This window comes from Centruroides vittatus, unplaced genomic scaffold (genome assembly GCF_030686945.1).
Source record: "Centruroides vittatus isolate TY-2023 unplaced genomic scaffold, ASM3068694v2 scaffold_861, whole genome shotgun sequence".
NCBI classification, from domain to species: Eukaryota; Metazoa; Arthropoda; class Arachnida; order Scorpiones; family Buthidae; genus Centruroides; species Centruroides vittatus.
The window spans coordinates 8,715,211-8,730,766 of record NW_027122718.1 but is presented as its reverse complement, the minus strand read 5'-3'; the positions used below and the strand labels follow the sequence as shown (position 1 = coordinate 8,730,766).

At 29.5% G+C, this 15,556-nt stretch overlaps 1 protein-coding gene across 1 annotated transcript in view; it reads right to left on the bottom strand.

Annotated features, from left to right (window-relative positions):
• LOC136989958 (semaphorin-2A-like) overlaps positions 1 to 2,862 on the bottom strand; it is a 109,713-nt gene extending 106,851 nt beyond the window's left edge. The window contains 1 exon segment of the mRNA XM_067288266.1: positions 2,707 to 2,862. Within this exon segment, the coding sequence (XP_067144367.1) occupies positions 2,707 to 2,809 (103 nt within the window). The 5' untranslated portion in view covers positions 2,810 to 2,862.
• Between the last annotated feature and the right edge of the window lie 12,694 nt (positions 2,863 to 15,556).

Genomic DNA, 15,556 nt, shown 5'->3' with positions numbered 1-15,556 from the left:
TTTGCTCAAAGCAGTTTCGTTTAGAATACAATCGAGAGGAGTCAACGTTCAAACGTTTAATGAAAAGATCTTTGTTTTTAATTTAATAATGCATCTTCTAATACCATTATAAATCTATTTATAATCCTCCCTTTTTTTAAACATTTAGTCAGCATCTGTAATTATTTTACTCACGTCAAAAAAACCCTCGAGTTTTAAAATATGAGATGAAGAACAAGCCTATTTTCGTCTTTGCACATAAAAATCTATTTAAACCAATCATAAAAGTCTAGAACCTTTACTATCTTAGGTGATGCGGAGCGACACGTCATACTTTGCATAACACCGCAACTACATACGGCGTAGAGTAGTAAAGAATCTAGAGATTTGCATTTGATGTAGTGTTATGGGAGGCTCGAAGACAAATGGACAAAGTTCTCCCAAGTCTGACGTGGAACGATTTGAACAGCTTGGCTCGATGAAAAACGGTACCCATTTGCATTTTATACAGCCTAAACAACAAAAATATACAAGCAAATAAAATGAAATATATGCGGAGTAGTAAGTAAAAAAAAACACGAACATAAAAAAACAAGAGCGACTAATTATTTTTCTCTCGATTTTTTGGTAGAATCCTTCATACTAATACACAATGCTTTAGTTAGAAGAAATTTTAAGCTTGATAACGATATAGTCTGAATATTTAAGAAGAGTATTAAGGAGTAAGTTTAAAATGTAAGGAATTAACACGCACGATTTCGTAAAATACACGAAACAATGTGGTACAACAATGGATCTCGGAGCGCCGTATCTTTGATCACCTCGTGAAAAAAAAGCGCACAATTTCAACATTTATTGTTATTTCTTCATCAAGGCTAATGTGGACATCATTATGTGGAAGACACGAGAGCGGTTTTAGCCGAAAGTACAACACTTAAAAGTTCTCAGACAAGGTAAACATACCATTGTTTACATTGGGGTGTCGGGGTTAACGGCAGTATCAGATTACTTCACTACTCGAGCTAAAGCCGCGTCATTAATCTAGACGCGACCAATTCGAGAAAAGACCATCCCCGGGGAGAGCAGCAAAAGACAATACACTCACATACTGTAATACGATACGAATAGTAGATCTAACATCTTTGAAGAGGGAGGAAGCAGACCAAAGCTTCCTCTTTTTTTTTTTGATTTTTTCCTCGTCTAGTCATTCAATGGGTTACTTTATTCTCGAAGCAACAAGTAGTCTGTAAATACGGTTCGAAGAGCTTCGAAACTTCTCCAATATAACCGAAAGCTCAATATTACAGCAGTTGACAAATGATGACAAAATGGTGGTATAGAAACTAGCTTTTTTTTTATTTATAAAAAAAAACGATAGAAGTATATAAAGCTAGCTGTAAAAATATTTGTAGATCGAATGATGTATTTTATGTACTAAAACTAATAGTACAAGATGTGAATTAAGCTAATATTTGAAGTAGATCCGCATTAGGGAGTAAGGTCTTGAGACAAGATCGTGTTTCATACACCATGCAAAACACGATAAAATTAATAAGAAATTTAACTATTTTATAAAATGTAGTTAAATTTAATATAAAAAATCATAAAACCGAATTAAAATTCTTTAAAAATTGTAAAAATTTAACAAGATTTTAAGCATTTTTATATCGCGTGAAACACGATCTTGCTTCAAGATCTTACTCACTTATGTTATTTTTGTTTTTTTAATATAAAATTTAAATTTTAATAAAATATAATTACATTTTTAAGAATTTAATAAGATTTTATTGTAACTATATTATTTTTGTAATAAATTTAACTGTAAACATTTTTAGATATAACTTAATTAAACGTGACTAGTGTATTACAAGACATGATATAGTTAAAAGTCTGTATAACTTTTACTTCATTGTACGATTATTTACAAAATAAAATATAAATTAATGTAGGAATTTTATATTTCCATAATCAATGTAATTGTTGTTGTTCTTTCCTTCTTAAAATAAATAAAATATCTTTATTCAAATGGAAAAATGTGAATTCACTTGATATAACGTTTAATGAAATCTCTAATTTCCCCCTCCCACTATTATTACAGTGAAGATTAGGAAATATTTTATAGATTAAGTGAGAAAGAATAAATATATATAAGTCCAAAATGAATCATAAAATTTTAATTGTTTAATTTAAGATTATATTATCATTAAACTGAAAAGTTTGAAGACCAAAAAGATCAAGTTCGTTAATATACAGCTAAGAAGATTTTTAAATATTGAATTTTTAGAAAAATTACAATTTCTAAATGTCAAAAATTTCATTTTTCTGTAGTCTCATCTTTTATTTCGAACTTTTTGAAACTATATTTTTAAAAAAATCTTCAGTTTCTTACAGCTATAAAGTGTATAAACTTTTATTCGAACATGCCATTTCCTTCCTTCTTTCTTTCTTTCTTTTTTTTTTTTATCTGAAAAATGTCAAATTTCGTAAAAATTTTTTAAAAAAGTATTAAGATTTTTGATATTTTTTCCTTTCTTTTAAAATTCAAGAAGTTTTTTATGACGAAAGAAGTGTCAACGAAGAGACAACTCAGTTAATATCGTCAGTGAGTGCAGCCTCCTTTGTGCGACGACAGCCACAACAGAGAACGACATTCGACACGTGGGACGAGCTGTCTGTCGTATCTGCGACAACATATCTGGTTACCAGGGTAAACAAAGATCTACTTACCCCTGTGATGACGAAGATGACCACAGCACGTTTCTCCCAATCCCCAGTTAGTATGTCTGTAGCCTGTAACAGAACCGAGCCACAGCACAAAATAAAGCAGCATGTCTGAAGGGCGCGCAGACAAGAACTACCAGCAATCTCGTCGTCCTACACACCCGTCCAGAGACTAACCAATGGCGCGCCTCACTCGCATCGTGACGCGATCAATCAATGGTGAGGCCGTAGATCACTTGTCACCCCCCTCTCCTTGTTGCACGGATGTCAACGTTTACAATCTACCCCTTTTACAATTCGCGTGTTTCAAAAAAAGGACAAATGATTCGACTACGGTTCACGACTCCCTTTAACAGATAACTCACAACTCACCCCACGTTGTAAACAAACGGAAATCTTTCTACATATTACATAATTCTCTGATTATTCTATGTTAGACGGTGCATATTTTAAATCCGCAAACGGAAATTTACAACATATATTGAGAATATAAAGCACTATTCCACCGACGATGTACATAAATTACTAATCTAAGAATATACACAGTTATAATTTTGCAAATGAAGATAGTATATAGTTTATAACGCATGATTTAATTTCGTACCTCTCCCTATTTATAGTATGCGAGGAATAGTTGTGTATCGATGGCAAGTTGCCCAAAACAAAACTATTTTACTGTTACATCCGGTCACATATCAGATTCTAACTTCGCGAAAATGATGCGAAAAGGATTTTCTTGCATCCATCTGAAGAATTATTCTGATAAATGCGAATAAATATGATATATATATATATAAAAGGACATTTGTTTGATATTTTTTCAAATTCAGTAAAGACGTCAATAGAAACGACCCTTTTATCCAGCAATTTAGTTAAATCATAGCTTTTCCAGTTTTTGATGCTTGTTATATTCCAAACTCAAACCAAAGTCGTCAGATCCCCGAGGGAAGTCTTCTTGATGGTAACCTTTTTCTTTTCGAATCCGATTAAGCTTTAAAAGAGGTCGTGAGTTGACCATCCATTGCTGAAAATAATCGCTTCAAACTTTAAATGTTTTCTTTTTTTTCTTTATATATATATGACATTCTTTGCACATATAACAAGCGAGTTAGCAAAGCAATTTTGAAGATGACAAAGTACGAAACAATCTAGAATAAAGTTTCATACATCATAAAAATAAAAACGAAGAACGAAAAGTAGAAACAGACGAGTTGGAAGGTGATAACCTTTGTTGAAATGAGGTTGGAAAAAGTTACGCAGTATCCATTATTTACCGAGCATCACCAACCTCTTCCTATGACCTTTGAACCTTGGAGAAAATTACGATGTCAGAGTTCAACCGACCATCCTCTCGACCAGTTTGGGGAGAAAAACTTTTCGGGGGGGATAAGAAGAGAGTTAATTGGACGAAATGCTTTAACAGTTTCAATAAAATATCAAGTGGAAGTAGCTCTGACCTCACGTAGACGTCTTGTAAATGTATGATTCAACTAGTCATCTTACGAACTGCAACATATATTTCTTCATGCTAACGGTACATGTAAGTGTTTTTTCCTCATAAAATCAATAATATTGAAAATATTTTCTCCCGCATATAAAAAAAAAAAATGCGACATAATTTTAAATGTATAAAAATAAATTTCACATAAAAAACGACAGGTTTGTTAGTTTGCTTTAGAATCTAATAATTCTAGCTTATTTGTTCTCGTATAATGATATCAAAACTAGGAAAGTTTAACATATAAAATTTGCATTTTTAAGAAAAAAATATATTTAATATATTCATAAAAAAATAAATATATATTCAAAAAAGTTTTTACGTGCATTTTTATAACGATAAACTTATGATTAAAAGTGAATTTTATGCTCGGGTGAACTTATATCAAAGTGAGGAGGTGCCACCGAAGAGATATAAAGGTTGTTATATCGCCAGAACCTAGAAGTTGGCACATAAATTAGTGAAAAGGGAGAAGACGAAGGGACAACTCCTGCCCCGGGGGAGACAGAAGAAAACTAAAATGGACGATAACCCTCTCTCAGAATAGCTTCGGGCTTCGAGATAATTCCAAAAAATGATATTCTATATCGAATATAGATTGTATCATTTGTCATTTAGAAAGAAGACAAACTAACATAATATAAATTTACCATTTAAACACTCTTCTGAACTATAACAAACAGGCCATTAGTTTTCTAGTGGCACGACTCTTATAATAGTTAATGATGCAGTAAATAACATTCCCACCTGAGATCGTTTAAATGTTTTGGTTGACAGAAGTCAGATTAAAAAAACTATATATATATATATACATATACATATTTAAAAAATTCAACTTATCTATAGATAAGTACTTTAAGTTACTGTGTCCAAACATGATTTATAGGTCGATTAAGAAACATGATCTAAATCTCTAGTCTAATTAATGTCCCATATCTTATATAGAAACTGTAATTTTTTCTCCTTCAATCGTCACTTAAATACTATTTTATTATGTAAATAAATTATATTTTTCATTTTATATTACTATTCTAAAATTGTTAAATTAAAAAATAATAATAATAATATAAAATCCAGCTTCATTTAGTCCGGCCATCTTGGATTCGTCCTCCATTATCCACACTTGGAATAATGAGTAAAGAATAATCCATTTTATTAATTTTATTGATAAAGAATTATATTAAATATTAAAAAATGTCAGCTAAATATATTTTACGTATATATTTGTCAAAAATGTATTTAATTTTTACAGTTTATAGAGACTGTAAGATACAATGTAAGGTACTGTGTTAGTAGTAAAATAATTACTTAACCTTTGCACTGATTTTATGTCAGAAGTGGTTACATTTTAGAACTATTTAAATGTTGGTAATCTTCAATCATGGACGAGATAAGGAGATATAATAAAACCGTAACAAAAATAAAGGAAACTGCTCTGTAAACCTTTTAATATTATTTTTATACCTTAAACAAGAACTCGAAAGTCGAAATAGTGAGATAGAATGACTACAAAACGCGAGGTCAACGTAATAAATCCGAAAATTCTAACGAAGTGAGTAGTGAAAGTGAGGAACTATCAAGAAAACGATTGGAAGATCAGTTGTAGAATCGTAAATGAAGAAGAGAGGCAAAGTGTCATCACAGTTATTGGCATCGGTTTAAATTGAGTACTATTATAAAAGCGTGCATCGTGTGTGTTCGACTACGTAGTGACGAATCTCGACATTCCTCTTCTACCACATTTTATGTATAAAGATTTTTAACTGGGTGATTCGGCAACGGAAGCCTCAGGAAATTAAAGCGCGAGTTGCCGATTCACTTTCTAGCTATCAACCTAGACAATTGGCAACAGAAGGCAGAGGCATGGCAGAAACACGAAACAGGTGACGTGCCGAGAGAAAAAAAAAGAGCAAAAAAAGAAAGAAAAAAAAAAGAAAAAAATTAGAAGTGAAAAATTTAATATCCATCCGAAAAGCTGTTACGCCGAACAAAGGAAACTGAAGCTTGGTTTTATAGAAAGACAACTTCTCCTTTCGTCCTTTTCCATTCCTGCATGAAAGTCGAGAAGATTAGAAATTTTAATATTCCTTTCTCGAAAATATTTCTTAATCTATTCGTCTTTTCTTCCCCTGTTATTCTGTTAAGTTAGACTAGTTGATGGGACAATAGCAACCGTGGTAGAAAATAGATTGTATATCTTTCACTGAGGTCGACGTCGACTCTAAGACATCATCGAAATCTCGTTGTTGTTATACGAGTATAAAATAGTGCGGGATGGAAATTAAATCAAAGTGCAACACGTGTTTACCCGGGGGAGACGTAAAATGTACAACGAGAGCTACTAAAAGGTAAGAAGCGTGGACTATCGAGACGACTACAACCAAATAGACCCACTTTGACATTGAAGTATCTCGAGGAAGAGAAGAAGAAGAAAAAAAAATCTGGTGGACAATGCAGCGTGAGGGAGGTTGAAACTATTCTCTAGTGTCCGAGGGTCTCGGGTTTCAGGTCCCAGATAGATAAAGGTTTTATTGTCTCCCAAAGGATAGCAATCGATTGCCCAGTCACGAACTGATCCAGAAACATGAAACAAATTTACGATCGGCCAGGGAAAAACGGAAACAAACTAATAGACGCACTCCTGCCGATTTCTTGTCCACTTTATACAGGTGAACGTATACGTAAGAATTTAAAAACAGAAAAAAAAACTTACTCTAATAGCTTTTCTTCTTTGTTACGTTCGGAAAACTTTGTAATGAACAGACATATAAATCTTTAAACGCAAAAGTGTTACAACAATACTGCAGAGTTGAGATAAGAATATAAATAGACTCTAATGGTGAGAAATAAAAAAAGCGTTTCTTTTTTCCCCCCTTAGCAAACAAATTTAATCCTTAGAATACAGGAACAAAAGAACAATGGATGTAAAGATGTAAACTAACTTCAAAATTATAGGAACTGTACTAGTGTACACGTTAAGTTGCAACATTTAAGGTTCGAGATGTTTGCAATGAATGAGAACATTGTAAAAAGATAGTTTCAAAACTACGCACTGTAATTTGTATTTTGGAGATTTTTTTTCCAGGGTTTCTCTATAATTTCATGATATAGAATTGTATATAAAGATGTAAACTAATATTCGAATATTATAGAAATTAAACTATATTTGTCCATATGGTAAGTCGCGACATATGGGCAAGTGTAGTATGAAACAATCCAGTAATGTAAATTTATAGTTTGTTCGCTTCATAAACATAATAATGGAATGTAAAGATGCAAATTTATCCTAGAATCTTGCAGAAACTATTGACTATTATATCGTTAAAGTTGCAAACTATAGATTGTTTGTTGGAAATTTTTACAGGAGTTTTTTCCTCCAAGAGATATAAACATATTTCGAGATGTGGAATTACTTACACGTGATACAATATCGAGTATTCTTTAACGATTTAAATAGTTTGAAAACGTCAAAACGTAATAAAATTTGATAAAAATTAAAAAAAGAAAAGAAAAAACACTTTCTGGACTTTGATACCTTTGACAAAAATGTTGTACAACTTTTGTAGTCAGAGCTTTTGTACTAAATGACTACGGAAATTGACTATTGTTATTTACTGGAAATAATAAAAGAATTTTCGACTTTAATCCTCCAAAAACTTCCATTGAAAAGATTACAAAGGTTTCTTTGTCAAATTTTCAGGAAGTTTGTGCATTAACGTCGATAACGAAATTTTACGACCTCCATTGTAAATCCAGTGAGAATATTATTATTAATGAGTGTTAAACAACTGAATCGACCAATAATTAAATAAAACGGAGACACCAAATCAAGAATAAATTCGAAGGTTTTTTAATACCAAAACGAAAGAATCGGTTATTAAATGTTAATTTCTTAAAAAACGAAAACAAAGAAATTATTCAGTAGAGAAGTAAACTGGGAATACATTTTGTACGAAGGATCGATTTTTTCCTGTTCTTTTTTTTCCAAAGTGAATAAGTTGTGCACTTGGAATTAGTTGAGAGTAAGTGCTGCACGTGGAACATCCATAAAAGGATTGAAGAAGATAACAGAATAGTGATTTTCTGCTTTACGGAGGAATACGTCAACATATAGGTTGGAAAGTGAAAGTAAAAGAGATATTTAGTGGATCCAGACACGTTCGTGTGCAGGGAGTAATTGTGCCAGTTTGACGGCAGACAACAATGATGCAGAGGAGGACAATAACCACAGCCTTCTTCCATTAACTAGCATCCCCAGCTTCGGGCACGTCGTGAGGACGAGATAGCCTCCAACCAAAGACACAGCCTCGTTTTAGTCGAATACTATTGTCCCTCTTCCTCCTCATCTCTTCATCTTGCATCTCACAAAATGCTACGAATTTAAATGTGCTCTGGGACAATAGATTATCCATAATTACAATATATTCTAAACTTGGTTCGACTTTAATAAAGAAGTTTCTCACATGAATATAATTGATTTATCTACATAAAAGATTCATTTTTGATTTAAAATATATAATTTTTCATCTTTTCTTTCGGTTAAATTAAATATTCCTCTTAAAATTTACGCTTTATCTTTTTAAAATGTTGTCTTAATCCAAAGGATAAAAAAAAACCTCTATTTTTAATTAAAATATTCAATTTATTCGATTAATTTTAACTTCTATAACATTTTAACAGCCATTTATTACCTTTTATAAGCTTTAATGAGTAATTAATTCGTTACAGTCGAATAGCCTACAAAGTATACATATGCTTCACAACCTGTGAGTCGCGAACTACTCAATTCAGGTTAATCTCAACCTTAAGGGGTTAATAATTAATAGATTTAGGTAAGAAACTACAAATTAATTAATAACTCAATATAGTTTTAGTATTCTATATATAATGTTGATTGTAAAATGTAATAATTCAGTCGAAAAAGGACACCATCTAAAGATGAGGAAGAGGAGTTGAGGGATAATCAGAGAATTTCGAATATTTCGAATTTAAACGCTTTAAATGCTATAAATTTATTACGAGATGCAGTTAATTAATAAATTTAAATTAATAAATAAATTAAGCCGATTAAAAATATATATATATATATATATTTTCATCTGTTAAACTTATTCTTTTCACAGAATTAGAATCAATAAAAGAGAAAATTAATGAATTTTATTTCGATCCTTATTGATTTATATGCTTTTAAAACCTATTTCCTTTATTTTTTCCTACACAATTCTACTAAACTATCCAATCTAGATCGTTCGAAAGTACATAATGACATTCTCTTCTTTTACAAATAAAAATATCAGGATGAATACTTTTATATACAAAAAAAGAAAAAAAAAACTATTTGAAAAGAAATACATTTGTACATTTTTGCTTAATAAAAAGAATGGGGGAAAATTATATACATATATATATATATATATATTTTAGTGAATTGAAGTCATTAAAAGAGAAAAAAAAAGCAAGAATAATAAATCACACTTTGTAATAATCAATTATTCAAAGGGGGATAATTATATCTATAAAAAATATATCTATCTTTAAAAAAACAGTCATAAAATATGATAGTTGTTACTAGTGAACTATCTAAAAGGAAAGAAGCTTTTTTTTTTATTTAAAAAAAAAAGAAAAAAATCGCTACTTGTCTTCCACAAAATTCCAAAGTAGTCAAAAATCAAATGCATATTTAAAGTTGAAGTTAAGTGATCACTTAACCGCACTTAACTCTAAACAACTTTTTAAATTTCTTTTCTTTAATTTCTCTTCTTATAAATTGAAATAACTTTGATGTATTTTTTTAAAACGAAAAACAAAAAGACTTTTTAAATATAATTTATACTTTTATAATATATTCAAGTTTGTTGAATGTATTATAAAATGATAAACATCAAATATTTTCGAAAATTAAGAAGGGAAAAGAAATGTTTAATTTAATAATTTTAAATTAAAAAAAAAGAGAGGAAAATTTGCAAAATAAAAAGAATTTTTTTTTAAAATTATAATTAATAGTTTATACTATATAAAATTTGTTTTATTAATCCCTAAACTTATTTTATATCATGTTTAGCTGTCAAGAAATATTATTTTGAGAGTTTTGAAGAATTTGACCTCAGAAAAGACCTCTCTCTCTCTCTCTTGTCTTTTTTAATATACAAAATACATTGAAATCTTTATATAGCTACATAAATTGGGTGTTTCGGATTTTTTTCTCCTCTATAAAATATAATTTTCTTCTGTGTTACCCCTAGAGAAAGATCTATAAAAGTTTTATATCAAAGATTTATTCGTCTTATAGCTCATTCTAATTCTTTATTATCATAATTTTCTTTTAAACGACGTTTCTAGGCAAAGTAATAAAGATATAACAAAACTGTTTACTCTAATAAAACCTAAGAAAGAAAAATATATATATATATTGGCAATTAAATTTATAATTATTATAATAAAAACATTTTATAAGATTCAGCAAATACAATTTTTTTGGTGTTTTTCAAGAAAGAATTTGGATAGAAGTAATGGAAGAAAAACAAACGAAATCAACTGTCTTTGCATCTTGTGGGATTACACGAATAGAAGAATCAACAAAAAATAGCTATTTGTTAATGTTTACAACTATTTTTCTCGTGTGGCTTACGTAAAAATGTTCCTTTTCTGGTTATATCCGTTGTATATAATATAAAAAAAGAAGAAGAAGAAGAAGAAGAAGAAGAAATTCCACAGGTGTAAGGAAGTTGGAGCCGCAAGGATTATAAAATTCTTATAAAAATGAACGAGTGAAAGTTTTGCAGACTTTCTATAAATTTAATAGGCCGGGGATGCAGAGTTGTGTTCCCTGTAGGAGACTATTTCCTATATATTAGAATCTGAAACGAAGTGCAAGTTTCGTGCTAGTGACAAGAAATACTTCTTCCCAACGGCCTTCAACAAGAGTAGAGAAACTCAACTCCTCGTCTGTGACGAGGTCGTATTAAATTTTTCATCTCCGATGTTTTCAATATTTGAAGATTACCGCTGGGAGACAGCACTACCACCGACTTGCTTAACAATGTTTAGACTGGATATGCAGCAAAGTCTGCTCTGTGTCTGTCGAGCTAATTTTCTCTTCCCTTCCTTAGAGAGATTCAATTGAGAACTTTCCCTGGCAACGACTAAAAATCTGAATCAATCGACACGTTTCTACTGTTAGACTAAAACTTAATGAGACTTTATTATTATTTTTTTTTAATTCATCTGTCTGATTGATTTCCTCACACTCGTTTACTTCTATTAAAAGTTTATATATTTTAACTTCACGCAACTAATATTGCTAAATTTGTTATCATTCGCTAGAATTTCCAGCTCTTCGAGCGAATAAATAGACCCCAATACGTGATGGCTACTTTCTGCAAATGGGGAGTTTGTATGGGGCAAATTGCTTAAGTCGATTCGCGACATTTTTCATGCTCGTGCGAGCGCGACAAATATACTAACGTCACGTCATGCTGCAGCAGAAAATATATGTGATAGCGTATCAAACACTCGACCCAACAACTGCTATAATCTAGAAATCGTACGTATGGTCGAGCGGAAACATGGACGTTATTCTGTACATCTTAATGTATTCTCATATTCTGTTAACACCGTAATGAGTTTGGGGAGTGACGTCTTCTTTTGTCACCTTTCTCTATTGATAAATAATAATAATAATAATCCTCGATTACATAAACATACTCTACTCCCTCGTCACGAATAGTAAAGAAACAACTCAGCAAAGATATGGTATGTTGTTTCTTCGATTTTCTCCCTTAAAGTAACTAATACTTCAAACTAACCACCGATATTTCTTCTTCATCGTTCTCTAAATCTGTTCTTAGCGTGAGTAAAATCAAACAACCCTTCTCCTATACTACGTTATCATCTCAGGATGAATGGCGGGATTCAATATTAATTAACAATACTATTGTTATTCCTATAGAGAAGTCTATGTTGATCTATAATTAGCATATAGAGGCAGAAATTACGATTATAGATTTAACTCTGATAAACTTACACATAAATCTAATAGTGAAAGGGGGAGTCGAGCGTGAAGAATTCAATATGATGCTCTAAATTAATTACATTCAATTTTTAGATAATTTCTTCACATCTTTATAGCTTAATTTGTGTTATAAAAGTTAATATTTAGACGTAAAATAAAGAAAATCTTTACAATTTAATGTAAGAAAATATCCTTCGTGTGTATTATCATTATTTTTCCTGGAAGATATCATTTAAATTTATTATTTATTATTACTTTTATTCGAATTATGCATATAAAAGTTATATATTAATTTTAAGAAACGAACTGAAAATTTTCTTTTAATATTCCCAAATTTAATATATTCTTCTTTAATTTTTTATGAAAAAACAAGAGATAAATCTCTCGTAATGATAAAAGTAATACTTGAATATTAAACACAATAACAATAGGAAATTCTTTATTAAAATCGACCAATATTTTAATAATACACTTTCTAGAAATATTTAATAAAAAATAACGGTGAATGATCTAATTTTCAGCAATAGAATCATTATTAAACACATATTTATAAATTCTATATTTATATAACCATATTATAAATTTAAAAAAAAGTCACGATGAAAGAAATGCATTATTATTATTATTAGTATTAATACGAAGATTTCTATATTTTAAACCTCGTATAAGTTTGAAAAATTTATAATTATTTAAAATATACACCTCACGTAATATATTCATGTATGAATACTAAGTGGGAATATTGTTAATGAGCAAACATCTCTTAATGTACTGTACAAATGGCGTATCCACCCAAAAAATATAACGAGGAATACAGAGAAAATTATGTTTGTCCGAAATGAGATCCGAACCCACGCCTTCCGATAACAAATTACATGATTAACGATCTGGCATGTGTGTGAAAGTCTGGATTCTGACACTAGATACATTATTATGTCTGAATCTCGGTACCTTTCTGTGAATGATTACAGATTTATAAATTAGAATTAAACTTTTAACGTAGTTTATTAATATAAATTCGCATTATAAACTGTTTAGATGATTTATTATTTATTAATCTTTTATGTATAACTTGTATTATAAATTTACCTTCATTTCAGCATTTACCATAATAGATAAATATTGTATAAACGAGCAATTATTTCGCCGGGAGCAATTTTTAATCATATTTTTTAAATTTATTTAATTTAAAATATATGTTCTCCACCTCATATTAGTAGTGTCTTGCCCCTGTAAATCATACTTTCCCTGTTAGCAATGGAATCGTGCCTCGGGGAGAGGAATTTTTTCAATTGAAATAACGTGGCTTTCGGTTCACATCGAAAATTCATATATAATTAACCGGGTTCTCCTGCCCCTAAGGTTTCAATACCTGGTCTCGTCTTTCATTTATCTAACGCCGTTCTCGAGATTAAGGAAAGACAGACAGACGGACGACGGTGGGAATTTATTTAGGTCTACAATTTTTTCAAGCTGCAGCCCAATAAGAAAATATTTAGAATGAATCTTTGTAAACATTTTATATATAAATGTGATCTATTAAAGACACGTTTGTTGTAATATGAATAAATTTATAAATTTCATGAAAAAGTTTTAAAGTATTAAATAAATTATATAAGAAAATACATTCAAAGTAATCAAAAATTTAGCGAATGCAACAAAAATATTTACCAATCTTTCTCTCTTGCAAAAAATAAAAATAAAAATAAAATTCCATTTAATTATAGAGATAGAAGCTAGAAAGTTTCTCGTATCTCATACTTAGAACTATAAAAGTATAATAAATAAAATAAGTAGCCTTTGGTATTAAAATTCCCTGAGAAAATCATAGAAAATCGATAGTTTTTCGAGTATAACGAATAGAACACGTTCATTTCCTTACGAGATTCGTGCCAATGAATGTAGACCGATCACGCAACATCCAATAGACTACTATAAAAATTGATAGATGAAAAAATATAAAAAAAAATCCCGTGTTGATAGACAGTTATAATAAATAGACTGATTTTATCTAAATGTAAAAAAATAAAAATAAAAAATGGCAATATTGTTTGAAAGTTAAATTATTCGAAGGAAAATTCAAACTTCTTAACGATTCTTCAACTTCAAATTTAATCATAATATAAGCCATTTATGCTTGGAAAATGAGCATTAATTAATTATAGTTAACAATATTCATGCATTTGTAGCATGATAATTGATTTTCTAAATGAAATCAGTCTATTGTATTACCGTATTAAGAGTTAGGAAATTTATGCCATAAAGTAATAAATAAAGAAAAAAAGTTTAAAAATTCGAGACTTTTATACGAATTAAATAGCTTTTTTTTTACGTTATTTTAAATAATAATAATAATCTCATAAGTAGACTCCATTGTGTAAGACTTATTGCTTACTCGAAGCAAACTGTAGCCTGTGTTGTATATTCAAATAATTGCAAATTATCTTTCTCAATGTTAAGAGAGAGAGAGAGAGAGAGATGTTCAATTAAGCCCAAATTTTAAAAAAATTAGAATAATTTAATCTTTTTTCAAGTCCAACATTGTAGAAGCAAAAGTATAATAAAGACAGCATCTTTATAATAAGGTTGGATAGAGTTTCATTTCAATCGAGTTGATTTTTCTATAACTTAATTTATAATTATCTTAATTACTATATGTAATTTAAAAGAACTTAAACATTTCTACGATATAATCATAGGTTTTATCAATATAAATACAGAGAAAATTCGAAAAAAAACTCGATTCACACGGACCTTTTCTTCTATTGTGCATCTTGTAATGATAGAGGAGAACCATCAAAAACAATCAACTGTTTTAATTAAAGTCTGCAAAATTCGACATTAATTATTTAGTTACATAAGGTAGAAACGTTGTTTTTTTCCCCCTTCATTTTCTTTAATAATCTTTATTTTTTTTTCTTGATAAATTAACTTCTTTAATAATTCAAAACAAACACCGCACCATTCTTTGTCTTGATAAAATCCTTAGTTGTAATTAAATAATTACTCTAAATGAAAATTTCATGAAGTTAAATAGATATATAAATTTTCAACATGAAGAATTTTATATTATTTTTCTTTATATTTCGCTATAGAAATCTAAAATTAAAGAATCATGGGTTGTGTATATGACACAACCCATTGCTCTTTACGCTTTTAATTAAATTTGAGGGATATAAAAATTAGAAAAATAATTAAAGTACATTTTTATTATTTTTTAAAGACTATTATTATTATTATTATTTTATAATTTATTGTTTAATTTTTACAATACTTTCTTCCAAGAGGATTCAAAATGAAGACGTTACACCTTAAAAATATGAATAATAAATCAATAAAATGTTTAA